General features: G+C 32.3%; 1 protein-coding gene across 1 annotated transcript in view; it reads right to left on the bottom strand.

Annotated features, from left to right (window-relative positions):
- The window catches only part of LOC148956662 (nonsense-mediated mRNA decay factor SMG8), a 107,070-nt gene that overhangs the window by 41,345 nt on the left and 47,402 nt on the right, over positions 1–18,323 (bottom strand). The window contains exons 5-6 of the mRNA XM_089091652.1: positions 10,949–11,079; positions 3,165–3,298 (exon numbers count right to left, since the gene is read on the bottom strand). Of these exons, the coding sequence (XP_088947778.1) occupies positions 3,165–3,298; positions 10,949–11,079 (265 nt within the window). The remainder of the gene's footprint in view (positions 1–3,164; positions 3,299–10,948; positions 11,080–18,323) is intronic.

The following is an 18,323-nucleotide window of genomic DNA, read 5'->3' on the forward strand; positions in this document are numbered from 1 at the left end:
ACTTCTGAAAGGAGAAAAAAAAGAAAAAAAAGAAAGAAAAGGGAAACAAGAGGGAAAATTAAACAAGCAAACTTGCCAACTCGTGCTTTAGAATTGCTGGTTTTGTTTTTTGCCGGCTAATAAGTGTCTCAACAGCTAGATTTGGGTCCGCTAGGTTGTAGCGCCGATTCAGAAAACTATTTTTTGTCCAAGGTGGCAATTTTAGTAGGTACTTGGCAAAACGTAATCCTGCAATTGCAGGACACCCAGTGGGGTGATGAGGCCCAAGCCCCTTCCAACTCAGTGCATGCATCTCCGTCAACGGTTAATCAATCTTAATATATAGTCCACTAAGCGTTAACATTAAAACTTGATTCCTTTAATTAAATTAGTTACAATAATATATTAAGCTAAAATTTGCAGCTTGTAGAAATTTAACTTTTCAGAAACCCTATTACTGCTACTATTCCTTTTTTTTCTTGTAATTTTCATACAGTTGAATTCCTCGTTAATAAGTAAAATCAATGTAACTTCCTGAATCTGTTATAAGGCGCAATACTGACACCACTTATTGAATGTTGTGAAAATAACAAACTTGATAGTTAGAGACCTACATCAGCGTTTTTACGAAGGCCTCTTATGCGGATAAACCTGACCTCCTTCAATCCAAAATTCCCCTGGGAATCCAAGGGAATACTTTTCAGTTTCTGTAGAGTTTTCCTCTTGGGAGAGAACAATACTTGATGTTGCATGATTACCCGCCAATGTATGGTATCCAGGGCATCAGTTTTTGGTCCTTTATATTTTTGTTGTTTATAAATAACATACATCGATCGGTTTCAGGTAATAGTTTCCGTATTGTTGATTTGATAAACAATTTTGGTTACAACCAGGGCAGTCACATCATCCGAGTCAAAGTTGTTTAATTTGCTACAGCTTATATCTTCTCGGTTAGCAACATCTAACTGACAGCAAATCAAACAAACATTTTTTGCCAAATCTATAAATTTGTACCTTTGAATTACAGAAACGCCAATAATTCGGAAAAAATCGATAGTTGCACCTGTTAGTTCCATAGAAGATAAGAGCCTATTTTCTATGGAAAAAGTTTTGAATAAAAATAATAATAAAGTGTTTTAAATACACTGTATTTCCTGCAAACACACCATATATACGTGTACACCATTCATTGACACAAAGACACCCTTACATTACACATTGGCTTATCCATATCCTGTATAGTTGCAGCTTTTCGATAGTTCCAAAATGTTCCCCTTTAGTCAGCTGATATAAAAGCTAATTGAAAGTCCTAGCATTGTTCGATATACCAGATAAGTACGCTACAGTGGTTAGAGGTATATACGAAAATGATATCGCAGCGATTGAGGTAGGAAGTAAGGTTAGCATCTGGTTCTGTGTGGAATCAGGAGGTAAGCAAGGCCGTGTTGCGTTTTATCCTTTTTCACATGAATTATTTTGGTCGACATCGTCTTAAGGAACGTAGCTAATGCTATTGGAGATAAGGATAAAGACCCCGCAGAGTCATTCCTAGCATAGGGCGTCGAGTCGACGTTTCAGTTGCTGGTTTTTTTTTCAGGGACAAGTAGCGAGACTGTCACCCGGCCTTGCAGCTGCAGGGATCAACCCAATTCTTACCAAGTAGTGAATCAATCCACTGTACTATCACACAGTAAGCTACGGGAGAACAGATTATCTAATGAGAAGGTAAAATTGTACAGATGAGTTTAGTGTCTTGGGCAAAAATGTCATCAAAATTGAGGAATTTTTGAAGATTTCGAGGGTTGAGTGCTTTAGAATAGATTTGTAGCTTTAAGAATGCGACATCGCTTAGACTAGAAATAAATGAAGATAAAGATGTGATGATCAATAATGATGAAGTTGACCAAGTACACATTTTCACTTATTTGGCTGTTACTATTAGTGCAGATGATGTATTTGGCGAAGACGTAAAAAGTAGAATAGCCAAGCCACAGGGTGTTTTACATAATTTGAAGAATAGGAAGAAAAGTCTTCAGAGTATGATTAGGATATCGATGTTTTGGTAACGACAGTGGTCAAGTATGTTTCTGAAACATGGACCCTACGAAAGTTTGAGGAAGAAATGATGAATGTTTTTTAAAAGAAGTGTCCAAGAGACAATTTTATACAATCATTGGGCTGACCATACATCAAACAATAAATGGTGCTTTTTAGCGGTATAATGAAGGAAAGGTATAAAGGTTAGGTGAAATCTTGAGGATAAAGGATGAGAGGCAACCCATAATCACGCTTATTGGTCCCCAATTACGGAACAAACAAACAGCTGGAAGCGTACGAGTAGATGGGAGTAAAGAGTTAATTTTTGAAGAGACTGGGTACAGAGTTGGTGCTGTGACGAACCGTTAGTAATTTTAGCCGTACTGTAATAACCAAATCTGTGTTATAGACTATATATACGTTTAGAGGAATGCGCTATCGAGTAATAGTATGACCTCTGAAACTGGAGCATATCCATGTGGCTTTTTGATAGTTATAATGCAGCAGTCATTCCTAGCTACAAACGGAACAAATTTCCAAATGCTAGATAGTGTTGGTGATTTTTCGTTTCGATATCGGCGTCAGTTTCCACTCTTATAATTGTAACATGATTTTTGAATTAAAATCAAGTTGCCATCAAGCCATTGGTCAATTGGAGACAAAGCCAAGACAGATAGTCCGAGCGAGAGGCAAAGCTGGCATAAGGCTTGTTCAGGATTATATAAAAATGATGTCGTTTCCACTTGTTGATAGATATCATCCATCCATCCATCCATCCATCCATCCATCCATCCATCTATCCATCCATCCATCCATCCATCTATCCATCCATCCATCCATCCATCCATCCATCCATCCATCCATCCATCCATTAATCCATTAATCCATCCTAGGGCAGAACCCATACTCTTTGAACTACACACACACACATATATATATATATATATATATATATATATATATATATATATATATATATATATATATATATATATATATATATATAATATATATATATATATATATATATATATATATATATATATATATATATATATATATATATATATATATATATATATATATATATATATAAACAATATTAAAGAAGACGAAAAAGTAGAAAGAAAGAAAAAAAAAATTAAAACCTCGAATATGTTCGTGACGCCATGACGGGATACATTGTCATCAAATCCATCAGTTAGGCCTTTTTCTATATGATCTTCAAGGAAAAAACGCAATGCGGTTTCAGCAGAACAGCTAACAAAACGATTTTCTGAAACTGTATATTAATTAAGGCATAAGCAGATTATTTAAATATAGTACTTGACAAATACAAATACAAAGTAAATGACAAATACAAAGTTATTATTATTCAAATACAATCTGTATAACAAGGCCAAAAAAGTAATATTAATAAAACCAATATAACGAAGACGGTGCTTAACAAAAAATACAAATAATTGTTAATGGAATATGTTCTGTTGAAAATAATTACGAAACGCACACTTTCATGTTCTTTTTTCAGTAAATGGGAGTAATAAACTTGAAAAAATACAGAAATGGTAATAATTGCAGATAAGACAGTGCTTGATATGGTGCCAAGAGCCTTGCCTGCTACAAAAGTGATATAATAAATTAAGATTCAGACATTTTAATTTGGTAGCGACACAGGATATTCTCTACTAGATAACAAAACGCTAGGATGGTAACTCACCATCCCAAGATGCAGGGAGTCAAAGGGGTTCAAACCCTTTTGTGTAAGATTTCTCATAGCAAATTTTCATTCACAATATAATTAATGTTAATAGGACTATGTATGTTCAATCACGCTTTGATCCGTAACCTCTCACTTATAAGACAAATTTACCTGCTATACCCTTCCCCTTAGGAAAATCCGGCCTTAAAGTGTTAATTTTTCGTATTTTCAAAATAATTAGTTTTCTCATGAATTCTCGCCAATTCTTATCGATATCTTCAGACTCTAGATTCTATATGGCTTCAACGGATAATTTTTATTACCATAAAAATTTTTATTGCGTTTTTCGATTTCAGATGGTCAAGCTAAGTAAAATTTAAGTTTTATGTATAATCAACAATTTATTTTAAAAAATTACTATAAAAAGCCTCAAAGGCCGAATTTGTATTTCAGATTAAAAAAAAAAATAATTAAAACAAAATAAAAACTTAAAAAAATCTTTCACAATAAAATACTTATTACTGAAAACAAGAAAATTGTCATATGGTTGAAAATGGTCATATATATTAATTTTGATAAACTGTTTCCACAAAATAGGTTTTCCAAAGCTGATTTAAGAGCTACATTAAGCCAAAGATAAGCTGATAATAAAGTCAAATGATTTTTCAAGCGTAAAACTACGATAAATCGCCGTCAATATATGCATCGCAAACAAAACGAACAGAAATCATAAGCAGCACAATAGCGCTGCTTAAGTAAAGAGCGAAGTAAGCAAAATGTATTATTGTTATTATTTTTTTTTACGATAAATAACCGAGTCAAACTCAAAACGAGAGAAGCTAAGAGGAGTAGGGCTGACGCATTCTAAAAACCAGAACATAATTTGGCCTTTACTGAAAACAGAATACTCTTAAAATATTTTCTCTTTTTTTAACTTTAATAAATCCAGTATTATTAAGACTTTCAGGAACTAATATCAGTATATATTAAGATCAATAGACAATCAAGATTTAATATCAATTGACAATCCCGATTCGTTTTTTTTCAATAATCTTGGTTATGATGGTGATTTTTAATTTTTCTTTTCGATATTATGAGAAATAGAAACTCAAAGCTTAAATAAAAGATTGTTTTCAGTAAAGTGCAAGTTATGTTTGGGTCTTTAGAAGGAAGGGGACGTCAGCCCTACCCCTCTTAGTTTATGTTCGTTTTGAGTTTGGTTTGGTTATTTATTGTTATTTCTGTTTTTTGGGTTTAATTTATTTATTGATGGTGATTCATGGTAGTTTTACGCTTGGGAAATTATTTAACATTATTTCTGCTCATCTTTGGTTTAATGTAGCTCTTTACTTGTCTTTGAAAAACTTATTTTGTGGAAAATAATTTTTTAAATTTTACAATAAATAATCAAGTCAAACTCAAAACGAGCAGAAACTAAGAGAAGTAAGGCAAACATTCCCCGTGCCTTCTCAAGACCAGAACATAATTTGCATCTTACTGAAAACAATACTTATTTTGAGCTCTGTGTTTTTACTTCTCATATCATAAACAAACAAAAAATCACCATCATAACCAAAATAACTGAAAACAGAAACAACAAGTAAATGTAGAGTAACAGATTAATATATATACTGAAAGTCTTCAGGTTGTTAACAGGCCGTATCAACCTACAACAACTGCTACTAAAACTACTACTACAACTGCTACTGCTACTACTACTACGACTACTATTACCACTACTGAAGCTAAGGGTATGAAGGTGAAACTTTCAGGGAATGTTGACAGGGGATATTGAACAAAACTGCAACTATTGCTACGACTACTACTTATACTGAGGCTAAGGATATTAAGATGAAATTTTAAGGAAATATTTAGGGAGATGTTGAATTACCTCAAAACACACTATGTGCTTTCAGGTTGCCAAAAAAGTGTATGAGAGGTTTCTCAGGAACGGCTTAGAGTGTTATGTTGAAACTTTCAGAGCATGTTGAGAGGGATGTTGATCTAACCAAAAGGCAAACTGGACAAGTATATTCCAGATGAGGGCAGACAGAGGAAGTATAAATCTTCAAAGAATGGGACACCAAATATATTTAGCGGATTAAGGAGAGATGTAGATACATTAGCTTTGTGGATGATATTTTTAAGATGAATATCCCACTTTAAACTATAATAAATTGTGACGGCAAATAATTTCGAGGCGGACACAGATATTTCAGAAGGGATAGGATTAAGAAAAAGGGGCGGGGATTTAAGAAAACATATTTGCATTACCATGGATTTATAAGCGGCTAATCTCATGTCTAAGTCCGAGGCATCGTGTGCGATGTCGTTGAGGATGCTCATAAGGTTGATCGTTAAATTTCTATAGCACGTTTCAACGACCGCTAAGTCAGCGACAAAGTTCCATCAGTCGGGAAATTTCTTAGTGAGGCTATTCACAGGGGCGGATCCAGGAGTTTTTTAGGGGAGGGGGCGCAAAATAGGTTGATCCGAATTTTTTTTTTCAGGGGGGCGCAATATAGGTTGATTCGATAAACTTGCGTTATGAGCAAGTTTAATTAACGCAAACTTGAGTTAATTAAGTAAATTACACTACTTTAAGCTACGCTAGGGGGGACCCTCACCCCCCCATGGATCCGCCACTGGCTATTCATCATAACTGAAAAAATGGATTGGACCTAGGACAGTAGCTTGGGTACTTTATTGTGGACACGCAGAGAATTAAAATAATGATTTGGACCTTTGACTATTTTTTTCTGAAAAGAAGGAGGCAACCAATTTCACTACGAAAAACTCAATATTGAATTCAGTTACAAGTTTCTTAACTAATATATTGTGATTAACAAGGTTAAATACTTTTTCGAAGATCGATGGAAATTATGTTTTTCAAGAATTTTCCCAAGGGACTTGATAAGTAAACAAGGTATAATGGGAATATGAAGTGGATTTGAGGTACGCGAATTACCTAAGGTCAGCAAGAGGTGTGTTTCCTTTCATTTAGCAATCCTTCACATAGTGTCGACAACAAAGGAGCGAGAGATATAAGGCAAGCACCATCAAAGTCGGGCTTTTCATCTTTCTTTTTAAGGGGGTCGCAAAACCCAGCTTTCATATTTGCGGAAATCAACCAGCCTCGGTAATCTCGTTCAAAAGGACAGAAAAGGGTTTTGAAAGGAAAGAACTGAATGTATTAATTAGAGAAAATGGGATAATAAGTAAATGACTTAAAACATTATATTTTCTGGAACAAAACAAGTTGAATAGTAAACTCATCTAAAATTATTCTATGACAAACGCTATCTAATTACCTAATAAAAGTTAATCTATATGGCTAAGGCTCAATAAAAAGTGGCTAATAAAAGTTAATCTATATGGCGAAGGCTCTTCTAAACCCAGGTAAGGGTCCCGTATGCGTAAAAATTAAAATCGATTCTTTGGTACTGGGGTCAGGCCTCTTTAAATCTATAGCCGGGCTAGAAGCTTACTAAGGTTGGTGTCAAGAAACTTAAAGGTATCTAAAAACGCGAGAGCCAATTGGTAACTAAGTAAAAAAAAAAGTTTCCGAAAAAGAAGTTTTTCGAAGAAAAGTGAAGAGCCTTATTACACTTAAGACCGAGCAGAAATAGATTCTTATAATAATTCGAACTCAAAACAACTCAAAAATGAATAAATAAATCTTAAAATGAGTAAAAATTAAAGTCAATATTCAAATCAAACTCAAAACGAACAAAAATCACTACAAACAGGAGTTAGGCTACTGCCCCCGTCCCCCTCTCCTAACGGTAAAATTCTAAAGCCTGCTGTGTCATTTGGAAACTATATCTTCCTTGAACAGTCTTTGAAAAGAACTAATAAAATTAAACTGAATATTTGATATATAATGATATTTATTGCTTAAAGCTCAGCAATTCAAGATTTTATTTCATGATAATTGTTATTTTTATTTTCATTGTTGTAAGTACAAAGGAAAATATTTGTAATATAATTCGTTCTCAGGAAAGCGCAAAATACGCAGTAGGCTTTACTTTTACAGTTAAGAGCGGGGGAAGGGCCAGACTCTTGTTTGTAGGGATTTTTGTTTGTTTTAAGTTTGATTTGAATATTCAGTTAAAAATTTACTCGTTTTAAGGTTTATTTATTCATTTTTATTAGTACCTTTTATAAGTTTGTTTACTATGATTGTTTATTTAATTGCTGTTCGTTTTGGGTTTCACATATTCTTTAATAGTAATTTCTGGTCGTTTTGAGTTTGAATTATTATAGGAATCTATTTCTGATGGTCTAAAGTTTAATAAGGTTCTTTACTTTTCTTTGAAAAGGTTCTTTTTTGTGAATCTTTTCAATTAATTTACGTTGATTTTTTACTGCCAAAGTTACAAGTTTCTCAACATTCCCCATTTCAACATAATTTTTTTTTTTTTTTTTTTTTATAAAATTTTCATCAAAGCATCAAAACATCGAAGTGATGTTTTTTCAACATTAAATTTTAAAAGGTCAATACCCCCCGCCCCAACATTCCCTGGAAATAGTCACAAATAGATGCAGTAGAAGTTGCAAGTTGTGGCAGTTGGAAGTCACCGTTGCAGTCACAACCAGTCTCATTTGGAGCCGCAATAGTAGTAGTGCCTGAAAGTTTCAAGTTAATACCCTTACCTGTTACTAAGATACTGCAGATACGTCTTTTTTATGACTTGAATATCTATAGTTTCTTTTGATTTAGCTCAGCGTACCCCTTTCCAACATTTCCCAAAATTTTACCTCAATACTCAAGGCCTTTCCGGACACACCCAGGATCAAACATTCCCCAATATCCCCATGATACATCCTTCCTGTAAAAAATGGACAAATTGCAAAATTTATATGTCTTGGCCCGGGGGCTGTGGAGGGGAGACAACCCCAGAGGCATAGCTATTAGACTTTGTGACTATTTCAAGTAAAATGGCTTTTTGAAGATCTCTATCTGTGTTAAGGGGAGCATCGAAAAAGGAAAAAGGGAGAGGGCGGTTACCCTTCGTTCCTTTTTCAACATCCCTCTCAACATGCATTTAAAGTTCAACTTCATACCCTTAGCTGTTCCTTAAATATTGTTGTTGTGTTCTTTTGAAAACTCACCTGCCTATAGTGTGCTTTGATTTTGTTTGAAATCCCCCTCAACATTTTCTAACAAATTTTCCTTAATACTCTTAGCCATTTTGGAGTCTCAGGATCAAACACACCCCATTTTCCCAATAACCAACCTTGTAGCCTATATAAATAATGGGCAATTTATATAACTTACAACACTTACCCCAGGGAATGTGGGGGTTAAGTCATCCCCAGAGGTATAGTAATTTGACTTTTCGATTATTTTGAACAAGACGGCTATTCCAAAATTTTCATCAGACATCCTTGGAGGGAGGGGAAGAAAAGAAGGAATGAGAGGGGGATGGGTTGCCCATCGACCACTTTTTAACATCCTTCTCAACATAATAAACTTAATACCCCTCAGCTGTTCTTGTGATATTACAGATACACCTTTTTGATAAACAGTATGCATATAATATGTTTAGATTTAGCTTAACATGCCCCACAACATTCCCCAAAGTTTCACCTTAATATCGTTGGCCTTTTCGAATACATAAAGAATCAAATACCCCCCCCCCTTTCCTAATGATAAATGTAGTACCTAAAAAGAGCAAGAAGGGGGAGCTGGTTGCCCTCAAATATCCCTTCAAAATCTTCTCAATATACCTTCAAAGTTTCACCTTAATACCTTCAGTAGTTCTTTAAGTATTGCTGATATTCCCTTTTTACAACCAGCAACTACATAGTGTGTTTTGATTGTGTTTGGCATCCCTCTCAACATTTTCTTACAGCCTTAATACCCTAAGCCTTTTGGAGACCCAGGATCAAGCATGCCATCTTTTCCAATAAAAATGCTTATATGTTAACAATGGGTGAATTGCATAGCATATAGCCTCTGTCCCGAAGGCTGGGGGAGATTTGTCGACCCTGGAGGCATGGTTATTTGACATTTGAACCATTTTGAACAAAATGGCTACCTAGAACTGTGATTTTATGCATTCAAATAAAAGGGGAGCGGGGGGGGGGGCTGATTGCCTTCTGATCACTTTTACTCTTAAAAGGGGAACTAGAACGTTCGATTTCCAGTGTAATGAGTCTCTTCTAAAGTTCATACGACAACCCCTTCGATAAAAAGCTTACGTGCTAACAATAGACAGCTTACTTAACCTACAGCCCTTGCCTCGTGGGCTTGGCGAAAGCATAGTTATTTGACCTTTTGACTATTTTGAACAAAATGTTTATCTCAAAATTTTGATCGGATGCATTTAGGGAAAAAGAGCCAGGGGGGGGGGGGTTGCCCTCCGATCGCTTTTGACTCTTAAAAAGGGAACTACAACTTTCAGTTTCAAATCGAAAGAACTTCCTTCAAAGTTTATACGACCACCCCTTTCGCAGAAACCTTTTATGTTGCCAATGGGCAACTTGCATAATTTACAGCCCTTACTCCAGGGCTGTGGGGGGTTTTGTTAACCTTGGAGGTATAGTTATTTGACCTTGGACTATTTTAGACGAAATGGCTATCTCATAATTTTGATCAGATACATTCGGGAAAAAGAGGTCTTGGAATGGCTAGTTGCCTTCCAAACACTTTTGACTCTTAAAAAAACACACTAGAACTTCCAATTTTCAACTGAACCACCCCTTACATATGAAGCAACTCTGGGAAAAGATAAATACACAATAAAACATTGAAGCCTTGTGGCTCTTTACTATAGGCAACATTGCCTTTGAAACGGTTATGCTAGGAAATCAGAAGTCAATAGTACATAAATGCAAGAATGCAGGGGACAAATCTCTGTTGAGGCATTACTTCTACCCTTCCTCCACCCTCCACAACCAAATAACTAATTAAGCCTTTTTTATGCTAGAAACTATTTAGGGTTGATCTACCTCACGTAGCGGGAGATATCATAGTGTATTTATTATATTATATATAATATTGCATCTGTTGTATACCTCAATTTTAAACTGAGACATCATAACATATTTTATCTATTGGTTTCCCTAGCGCACCAGAATTATTAAGCTGATATTCCAACTTTGGATCCAATGTAACACCAACCCATGTGCCGAAGACTCAGTTTCCATGATGATTCTCAGTAGGAGAGATTTGACTGATCCAATATAAGCAGACAAGAAAGATGAAGGTGAGAACTGACGTTATACCTAACACTTTGTCCCCACAGTAGTGAGAGAGTAGGTTCAGCATGAATTCTGTCCGACTCTTCAGGTTCAGTGTTCCTCTATATACATGAACAAACGGTTTAGATGATGGCAGGGCCAGTAGAGAATTTGCACTAAAAACGGAGAATAAAAAAAAAGTTATATTAGGCAATAACGAGACACGTATTGTGGGCAAGGTTGCCAACATGCCGAAAAATATGCACTAGGCAGGTTTGCCTAGTGCATTTGTTGAGTACTTGTACTGACAAATCTTTTCAACGCACAGCGCGAACTTTGTCGGCTATGTCACAGCACCTTACACACGAAACATATTAAAAGAACCGATGTAGAGTTTAGATTTACAATGGAAAAATTTCATAGCTTACAAGAATGTCCCCAGGGGCTGTGGGGGGTCACACCCTCGAAGGCATAGTTATTCGATCTTTTAACTATGCTAAACCAAATGGCAATCTATTGATTTTGGAATTTGAATTGATTTGGCTCGATTTTGGAATTAGAATTCTCGGCTTCTCGATTTTTTTTTTTTTTGGCTTTTCAATTATACTATTAGTAAAATACTTCTTTGTCTTGCCAAGTAATTGCAAATAAAATATCTAACAGATCAATTTTTGTATGTTATCTATTTGTAAATCTAAACTCCATATCGCTTCTTTTAATATGTTTTGTGTGTAAGGTGCTGTACCATAGCCGACAAAGCTAGCGTTGCGTTGAAAAGATTTGTCAGTACAAGTACTCACCAAATGCACTAGGCAACACTGTAACACTTGCTCTTAAACGACCCTTATGTTTCGGGAGTCGTTCTTAAAAAATTAGAACAAACGGTCAAACTTTAGCGCCAAGAGCAAGGTATCGAGGAGGGGGGCAATCCCCTCATATACGGAATAATTTTAGTTCGTTTTGGGTTTTAATGTTGTTCCTTACTTTCAGTTGAAAAACTTGTTTTTTTTTGTTTTTGTTTTCTGGTCGTTTTTCGAATAATGCCGGTAAATCTGGCTCCCTCTTCATGAAAAATTCTTCCGCTCACGGTAAACGGCTCCGTTGGAAGTTCCTCCAACTAAAAATAACCCCCCTTAAAATTTCCTCCGGACAATTCCATCCTCACTGAAAATTCCCTTTCCCCAGTAAATTTCTTGCGGACGATTTCGCTTAAAATATTCTCCTAAGCATATTTTCATTTGAAAAAGACTAATTTCTAAACGTTTCTCCAATCACTCGGGAAATCCTTCCTTCTATGGAAAGTTTTTCCTAGAAATCCCCCTGTCACTGAAAAAGTCTCCAGCCAATTCCGAACCCACTGAAGATTTTTGTCGGATAATTTCCCCGGAAGATTTCCACATGCAAAATTGAGTCGGCAAAAAGAAAGTGAGACAAATAAAAAGAAATCCGTACAGGAATTCTGTCAAATTCCCCCAGCAGATTTTCCCCCCTCCTTCGAAAAATTGTCGTCATACTTCCCAATAAAATATACAGTACATAAACAGTAGAGATGGGGGTGCTACTCCGGGGGGGGCTCCTTATATGGGCATAGAAGACTGACGGGGCTCCTTATATGGGCATAGAGTCATTAGTGAGAATGATTGCGTAATCGGTCAATGACCTCTTTCTCCAGGTGTGTTTTTGGCACGCTCTCAACGAATGCCAAGGTCAATGTTGTTATTGTTTCCAAGGAAAAATGCCAAGGTCAATGTTGCTGTTGTTTTGAACAGAGTAATTAGAGAGAACACGTGGTTAATGGGGTCAATGTTGTTGTCGTTCAAAGCAAAGTTAATGACACTTCCTTCCTGTTCGAGGCAGATGTTATGATCCAGAAATAGTATTTGTTATTGTTATTCGAGCCAGATGTTATGAGGTTCCCGGAAAGAGTTAATGACACTTCCTTCCAGTTCGAGGCAGATGTTATGATCCAGAAATAGTATTTGTTATTGTTTCCGAGCCAAATGTTACGAGTTCCCAGGAAACAGTTAGATCCCACTTCTTAGCCAATCAGCGAGTCGGTTACATCCCCCTTCACAACCAAACAGATGGCTTGTTACATCTCCATCTAAGTCACTCAGGGGGGGGACGGGGATATTAGAAAAAGAGGATTGCAGGTTGGGTTAGTTTAGATTTTTAGTTTATTATTTTACTACCTATTTAGTTTAGATTTTTAGTTTATTTTAAGTTTTTTTTTATTACCTTTATTTTAGTTTAGTTTCAGTTTGGTTTAGTTTAGATTTTTAGTTTAGTTTTAGTTTAATGTTTAATTTTATTTGAGTTTTAGTTTAGATTTTTAGTTTATTTTAAGTTTATTTATTTTAGTTTTAGATTAGTGTTTAGTTTAGAGTTTTTATTTAGCTAGAGTTTTAATAAAGAGTTTTAGTTTGAGTTTTAATTTAGCAGTTTAGTTTAGTCTAGTTTTAGTTAAGAGTTTGGTGTTTTACCCTAGAGTTTTTGTTAGAGTTCTAGTTTAGTTTAGTTTTAGTTTAGTTTAGATTTTAATTATTTTATTATTTTTGATTTTTAGCTTAGAGTCTTAGTTTAGAGTTTTCATTGGAGTTCTAGTTTAGTTTAGTTTTAGTTAAGAGTTTGTTGTTTTACCTTAGAGTTTTTGTTGAAGTTCTAGTTCAGTTTAGTTTTAGTTTAATGTTTAATTTTATTTTAGAGTTTTAGTTTAGATTTTAGTTTATTTTAAGTTTATTTATTTTAGTTTTAGATTAGTGTTTAGTTTAGAGTTTTTGTTTAGATAGAGTTTTACTAAAGAGTTTTAGTTAGAGTTTTAATTTATCTAAGAGTTTAGAGTTTTAGCTTAAAGTCATAGTTTAATGTTTAGTTTTAGTTTAGATTTTAGTTTATTTTAAGTTTATTTATTACCTTTATTTTTAGTTTAGTTTAGTTAGCTACGAGCTTAGAGTTTTAGTTAGAGTCATAGCTTAGAGTTTTAGTTAGAGTCATAGCTTAGAGTTTTTGTTAGAGTTCTAGTTTAGTTTAGTTTTAGTTTAGTTTATATTTTTAGTATAGATTTTTAGTTTATTATTTATAGTTTAGTTTTAGTTTAGTTTTATTTTTCTTTTAGTAGTTTAGATTTTTATTTAGATTTTAAGTTTAATTTATTTATAGTTTGGTCTTAGATAGTTTAGTTTTAGTTTAGAGTTTTTGTTTAGCTAGAGTTTTTGTTAGAGTTTTAGTTTAGATTTTTAGTTCGTTTAGTTTAGTTTTAGTTTAGTTTAGATGTTTAGTTAGTTTAGTAGTTTAGAGTTTTAGTTTAAATAGAGTTTTTGTTAGAGTTAGACAGTTTAAATTTTTAGTTAGTTTAGTAGTTTAGTTTTTTAGTTTAGTATTAGTTAGTTTAGTAGTTTAGAGTTTAGTCTTAGTTAGTTAGACAGTTTTAAATTTTTAGTAAGTTTTGTAGTTTAGTTTAGTTCTAGTTTAGTTTTAGTTTAGTGTTCAGTTTTAGTTTAGAATTTTAGTTAGTTTAAAAGTTTAGAGTTTAGTTTTAGTTTAGTAGTTAAGTTTAGTTTTAGTTTACGTTTAGTTTTATTTTAGAGTTTTAGTTAGATTCTCAGTTTAATTTAGTTTAGTTTTAGATTAGTGTTTATTTTTAGTGTAGAATTTTTTGTTTAGTTTAATGTTTAGTTTTAGTTTAGATTTTAGTTTTTTTTAAGTTTATTTATTACCTTTATTTTTAGTTTAGTTTAGTTAGCTACGAGCTTAGAGTTTTAGTTAGAGTTTTAATTTAGCAGTTTAGTTTAGTAGTTTAGATTTTTAGTTTATTTTAAGTTTATTTATTCCCTTTATTTCTAGTTTAGTCTTAGCTAGGTTAGTTTTAGTTTAGAGTTTTTGTTTAGCTAGATTTTTTGTTAGAGTTTTAGTTTACTTTTTTAGTTCGTTTAGTTTAGTTTTAGTTTAGTTTAGATTTTTAGTTAGTTTAGTAGTTTAGAGTTTAGAGTTTAGTTTTAGTTTAGTTTAAATTTTTAGTTAGTTTAGTAGTTTAGTTTTATTTTAGTTTAGATTTTTAGTTTATTTCTATTTTAGTTTTATTTTATTGTTTTAATTTATATTTTTAGTTAGAGTTTTAATTTAGCAGTTTAGTTTAGTTTTAGTTTAGTTTTAGTTTAATTTTCAGTTTTAGTTTAGAATTCTAGTTATATTTTCAGTTTAATTTATTTCTATTTTAGTCTTATCTAGTTTAGTTTTAGTTTAGAGTTTTTGTTTAGCTAGAGTTTTTGTTAGAGTTTTAGTTTAGATTTTTAGTTCGTTTAGTTTAGTTTTAGTTTAGTTTAGATGTTTAGTTAGTTTAGTAGTTTAGAGTTTAGTTTTAGTTAGTTAGACAGTTTAAATTTTTATTTAGTTTAGTAGTTTAGTTTTTTAGTTTAGTATTAGTTAGCTTAGTTTTAGTTTAGAATTTTAGTTTAGCTAGAGTTTTAGTTAGAGTTATAGTTTAGAATTTTAGTTCGTTTAGTTTAGTTCTAGTTTAGTTTTAGTTTAGTGTTAAGTTTTAGTTTAGAATTTTAGCTAGTTTAAAAGTTTAGAGTTTAGTTTTAGTTTAGTAGTTAAGTTTAGTTTTAGTTCACGTTTAGTTTTATTTTAGAATTTTAGTTAGATTCTCAGTTTAATTTAGTTTAGTTTTAGATTAATGTTTATTTTTAGTGTAGAATTTTTTGTTAGTTTAGTAGTTTAGATCTTAGTTAGTTTAGTAGTTGGATTTTAGTTAGTTTAGTTCTAGTTTAGAGTTTTAGTTTAACTAGAGTTTTTGTTAGAGTTTTAGTTTAGATTTTTAGTTCGTTTAGTTTAGTTTTAGTTTAGTTTAGATTTTTAGTTTAGTTTAGTAGTTTAGAGTTTAGGTTTAGTTTTAGTTAGTTAGACAGTTTAAATTTTTAGTTAGTTTAGTAGTTTAGTTTTAGTTTAGTTTAGATTTTTAGTTTAGTTCTAGTTTAGTTTTAGTTTAGTGTTATAATTTATATTTTTAGTTAGAGTTTTAATTTTTAGTTAGTTTAGTAGTTTAGTTTAGTTTTAGTTTAGTTTAGATTTTTAGTTTATTTCTAGTTTAGTTTTATTTTAATGTTTAGATTTTTAGTTAGTTTAGTAGTTTAGATTTTTAGTTTATTTTAAGTTTATTTATTCCCTTTATTTCTAGTTTAGTCTTAGCTAGTTTAGTTTTAGTTTAGAGTTTTTGTTTAGCTAGAGTTTTTGTCAGAGTTATAGTTTAGATTTTAGTTCGTTTAGTTTAGTTTAGATTAGATGTTTAGTTAGTTTAGTAGTTTAGAGTTTAGTTTTAGTTAGTTAGAAAGTTTAAATTTTTAGTTAGTTTAGTAGTTTAGTTTTAGTTTAGATTTTTAGTTTAGTTCTAGTTTAGTTTTAGTTAGTTATACAGTTTAAATTTTAGTTAGTTTAGTAGTTTATTTTTATTTTAGTTTAGATTTTTAGTTTAGTTCTAGTTTAGTTTTAGTTTAGTGTTATAATTTATATTTTTAGTTAGAGTTTGAATTTAGCAGTTTAGTTTAGTTTTAGTTTAGTTTTAGTTTTATTTAAGAGTTTCAGTTTGGTTTAGTCTTAGCTAGTTTAGTTTTAGTTTAGAGTTTTTGTTTAGCTAGAGTTTTTGTTAGAGTTTTAGTTTAGATTTTTATTTAGTTTAGTAGTTTAGTTTAGATTTTTAGTTTAGTTCTAGTTTAGTTCTAGTTTTATTTAGTTAGACAGTTTAAATTTTTAGTTAGTTTAGTAGTTTAGTTTTAGTTTAGTTTAGATTTTTAGTTTAGTTCTAGTTTAGTTTTAGTTTAATGTTTAGTTTTCTTTTAGATTTTTAGTTTAGATTTTAGTTTACTTTAAGTTTATTTATTTTAGTTCTATTTTATTTTTATTTTAGTGTAGATTTTAGTTAGTTTAGTAGTTTAGTTTAGATTAGTGTTCAGTTTTAGTTTAACGTTTAGTTTTAGTCTAGATTTTTAGTTAGTTTAAATTTAGTTTAGTTTTTTAGTTTAGTTTTAGTTTAGTTAGTAGTTTAGAGTTTTAGTTAGAGTCATAGCTTAGAGTTTTTATTAGAGTTCTAGTTTAGTTTTAGTTTAGTTTATATTTTTAGTCTAGATTTTTAGTTTATTATTTCTAGTTTAGTTTTAGTTTAGTTTTATTTTTCTTTTAGATTTCTAGTTTAGTTTTAGTTTAGTTTTAGTTTTCTTTTATATTTTTATTTTAGTTTTAGTTTATTTTTATATTATATTTTTATTTTAGCTACAGTTTGCTAAAGAGTTTTAGTTAGAGTTTTAACGTAGTAGCTTAGTTAGTTTAGTAGACTAAGAGTTTAGAGTTTTAGCTTAGAGTTTTAGTTAGATTTATAGTTTAGATTTTTAGTTTAATATTTTAGTTTAGTTTTAGTTTAGTTTAGATTTTTAGTTTAGTTTTAGTTTAGTTTTAGATTAGAGTTTTAGTTTAGCTAAAGTTTTCTAAAAAGTTTTAGTTAAAGTTTTAATGTAGTAGCTTAGTTTGGTTTTAGTTTAGTTTTAGATTAGTGTTTAGATTATTGTTTAGTTTTAGTTTATAGCTAAAAGCATTGTTTTCCCCGACATTGAGGGTCCACACAGAAACGATCTGAAGGGTGTTTTAAATTGATACATGCTGTTGACAACAGTCGGACTATGACTAACTGTAAATCATATGTGCCCAATGAATAAGTAGTAATTTTCCCGTCTATTCAAGAACAACAAAAACAATATTTCATGGCAACATTTATTACAGCAAACACTTGTTCGACATGAACAATGATAACACTTTTTGTACAGCACTTTTGTACAACACTTTTCTATACAACACTTTTGTCCATCTACAGCACTTTTTCTGTACATCAACACTTTTTGTAAAACACTTTTGTCCATCTACAACACTTTTCTATACAACACTTTTCTATACAATAAAATACACTTGGAACTAGCACAGTTGAATAGTAGAGTGATTGGTGGCCCCCACCTCCCGGGAACCAGTCGTGGGAAGGATCCCCCACCCCCCGGGAGCCGCGATGGAAAAATAGTTGTCGTCACTGCTACGGGTTTGTGGATAAGGTAGTGAGATTGGGTTAGTTAATTCATGAATGGGTTGGGTGGTTAGTTAATTTATGAAAGGTTGAGTGGTGGTTGTTAGATTAGTTTATCCAGACCAAGTTGATTACGATAGTCTACGCATTCAACTCGATCTGAAATACGATAGTGGCCATGGGGCAGGACACTCACACCATTCTCGAGCACATAGACCTTGTCGGATATACATGACATTGCTTTTTTTTCCACTCTCACAGTATAATTTCTATACTGTAGAGAGCGAATTGCAAGCACTTGTGCTCTTGGCACTAGGCTACTTTCTACACAGTCTTTGTATACGCTCATGTTAAAATTGC

The sequence above is a fragment of the Artemia sp. Qi Xiang Cuo genome, chromosome 1 (assembly GCF_049724085.1).
Source record: "Artemia sp. Qi Xiang Cuo chromosome 1, ASM4972408v1, whole genome shotgun sequence".
Taxonomy (NCBI): domain Eukaryota; kingdom Metazoa; phylum Arthropoda; class Branchiopoda; order Anostraca; family Artemiidae; genus Artemia; species Artemia sp. Qi Xiang Cuo.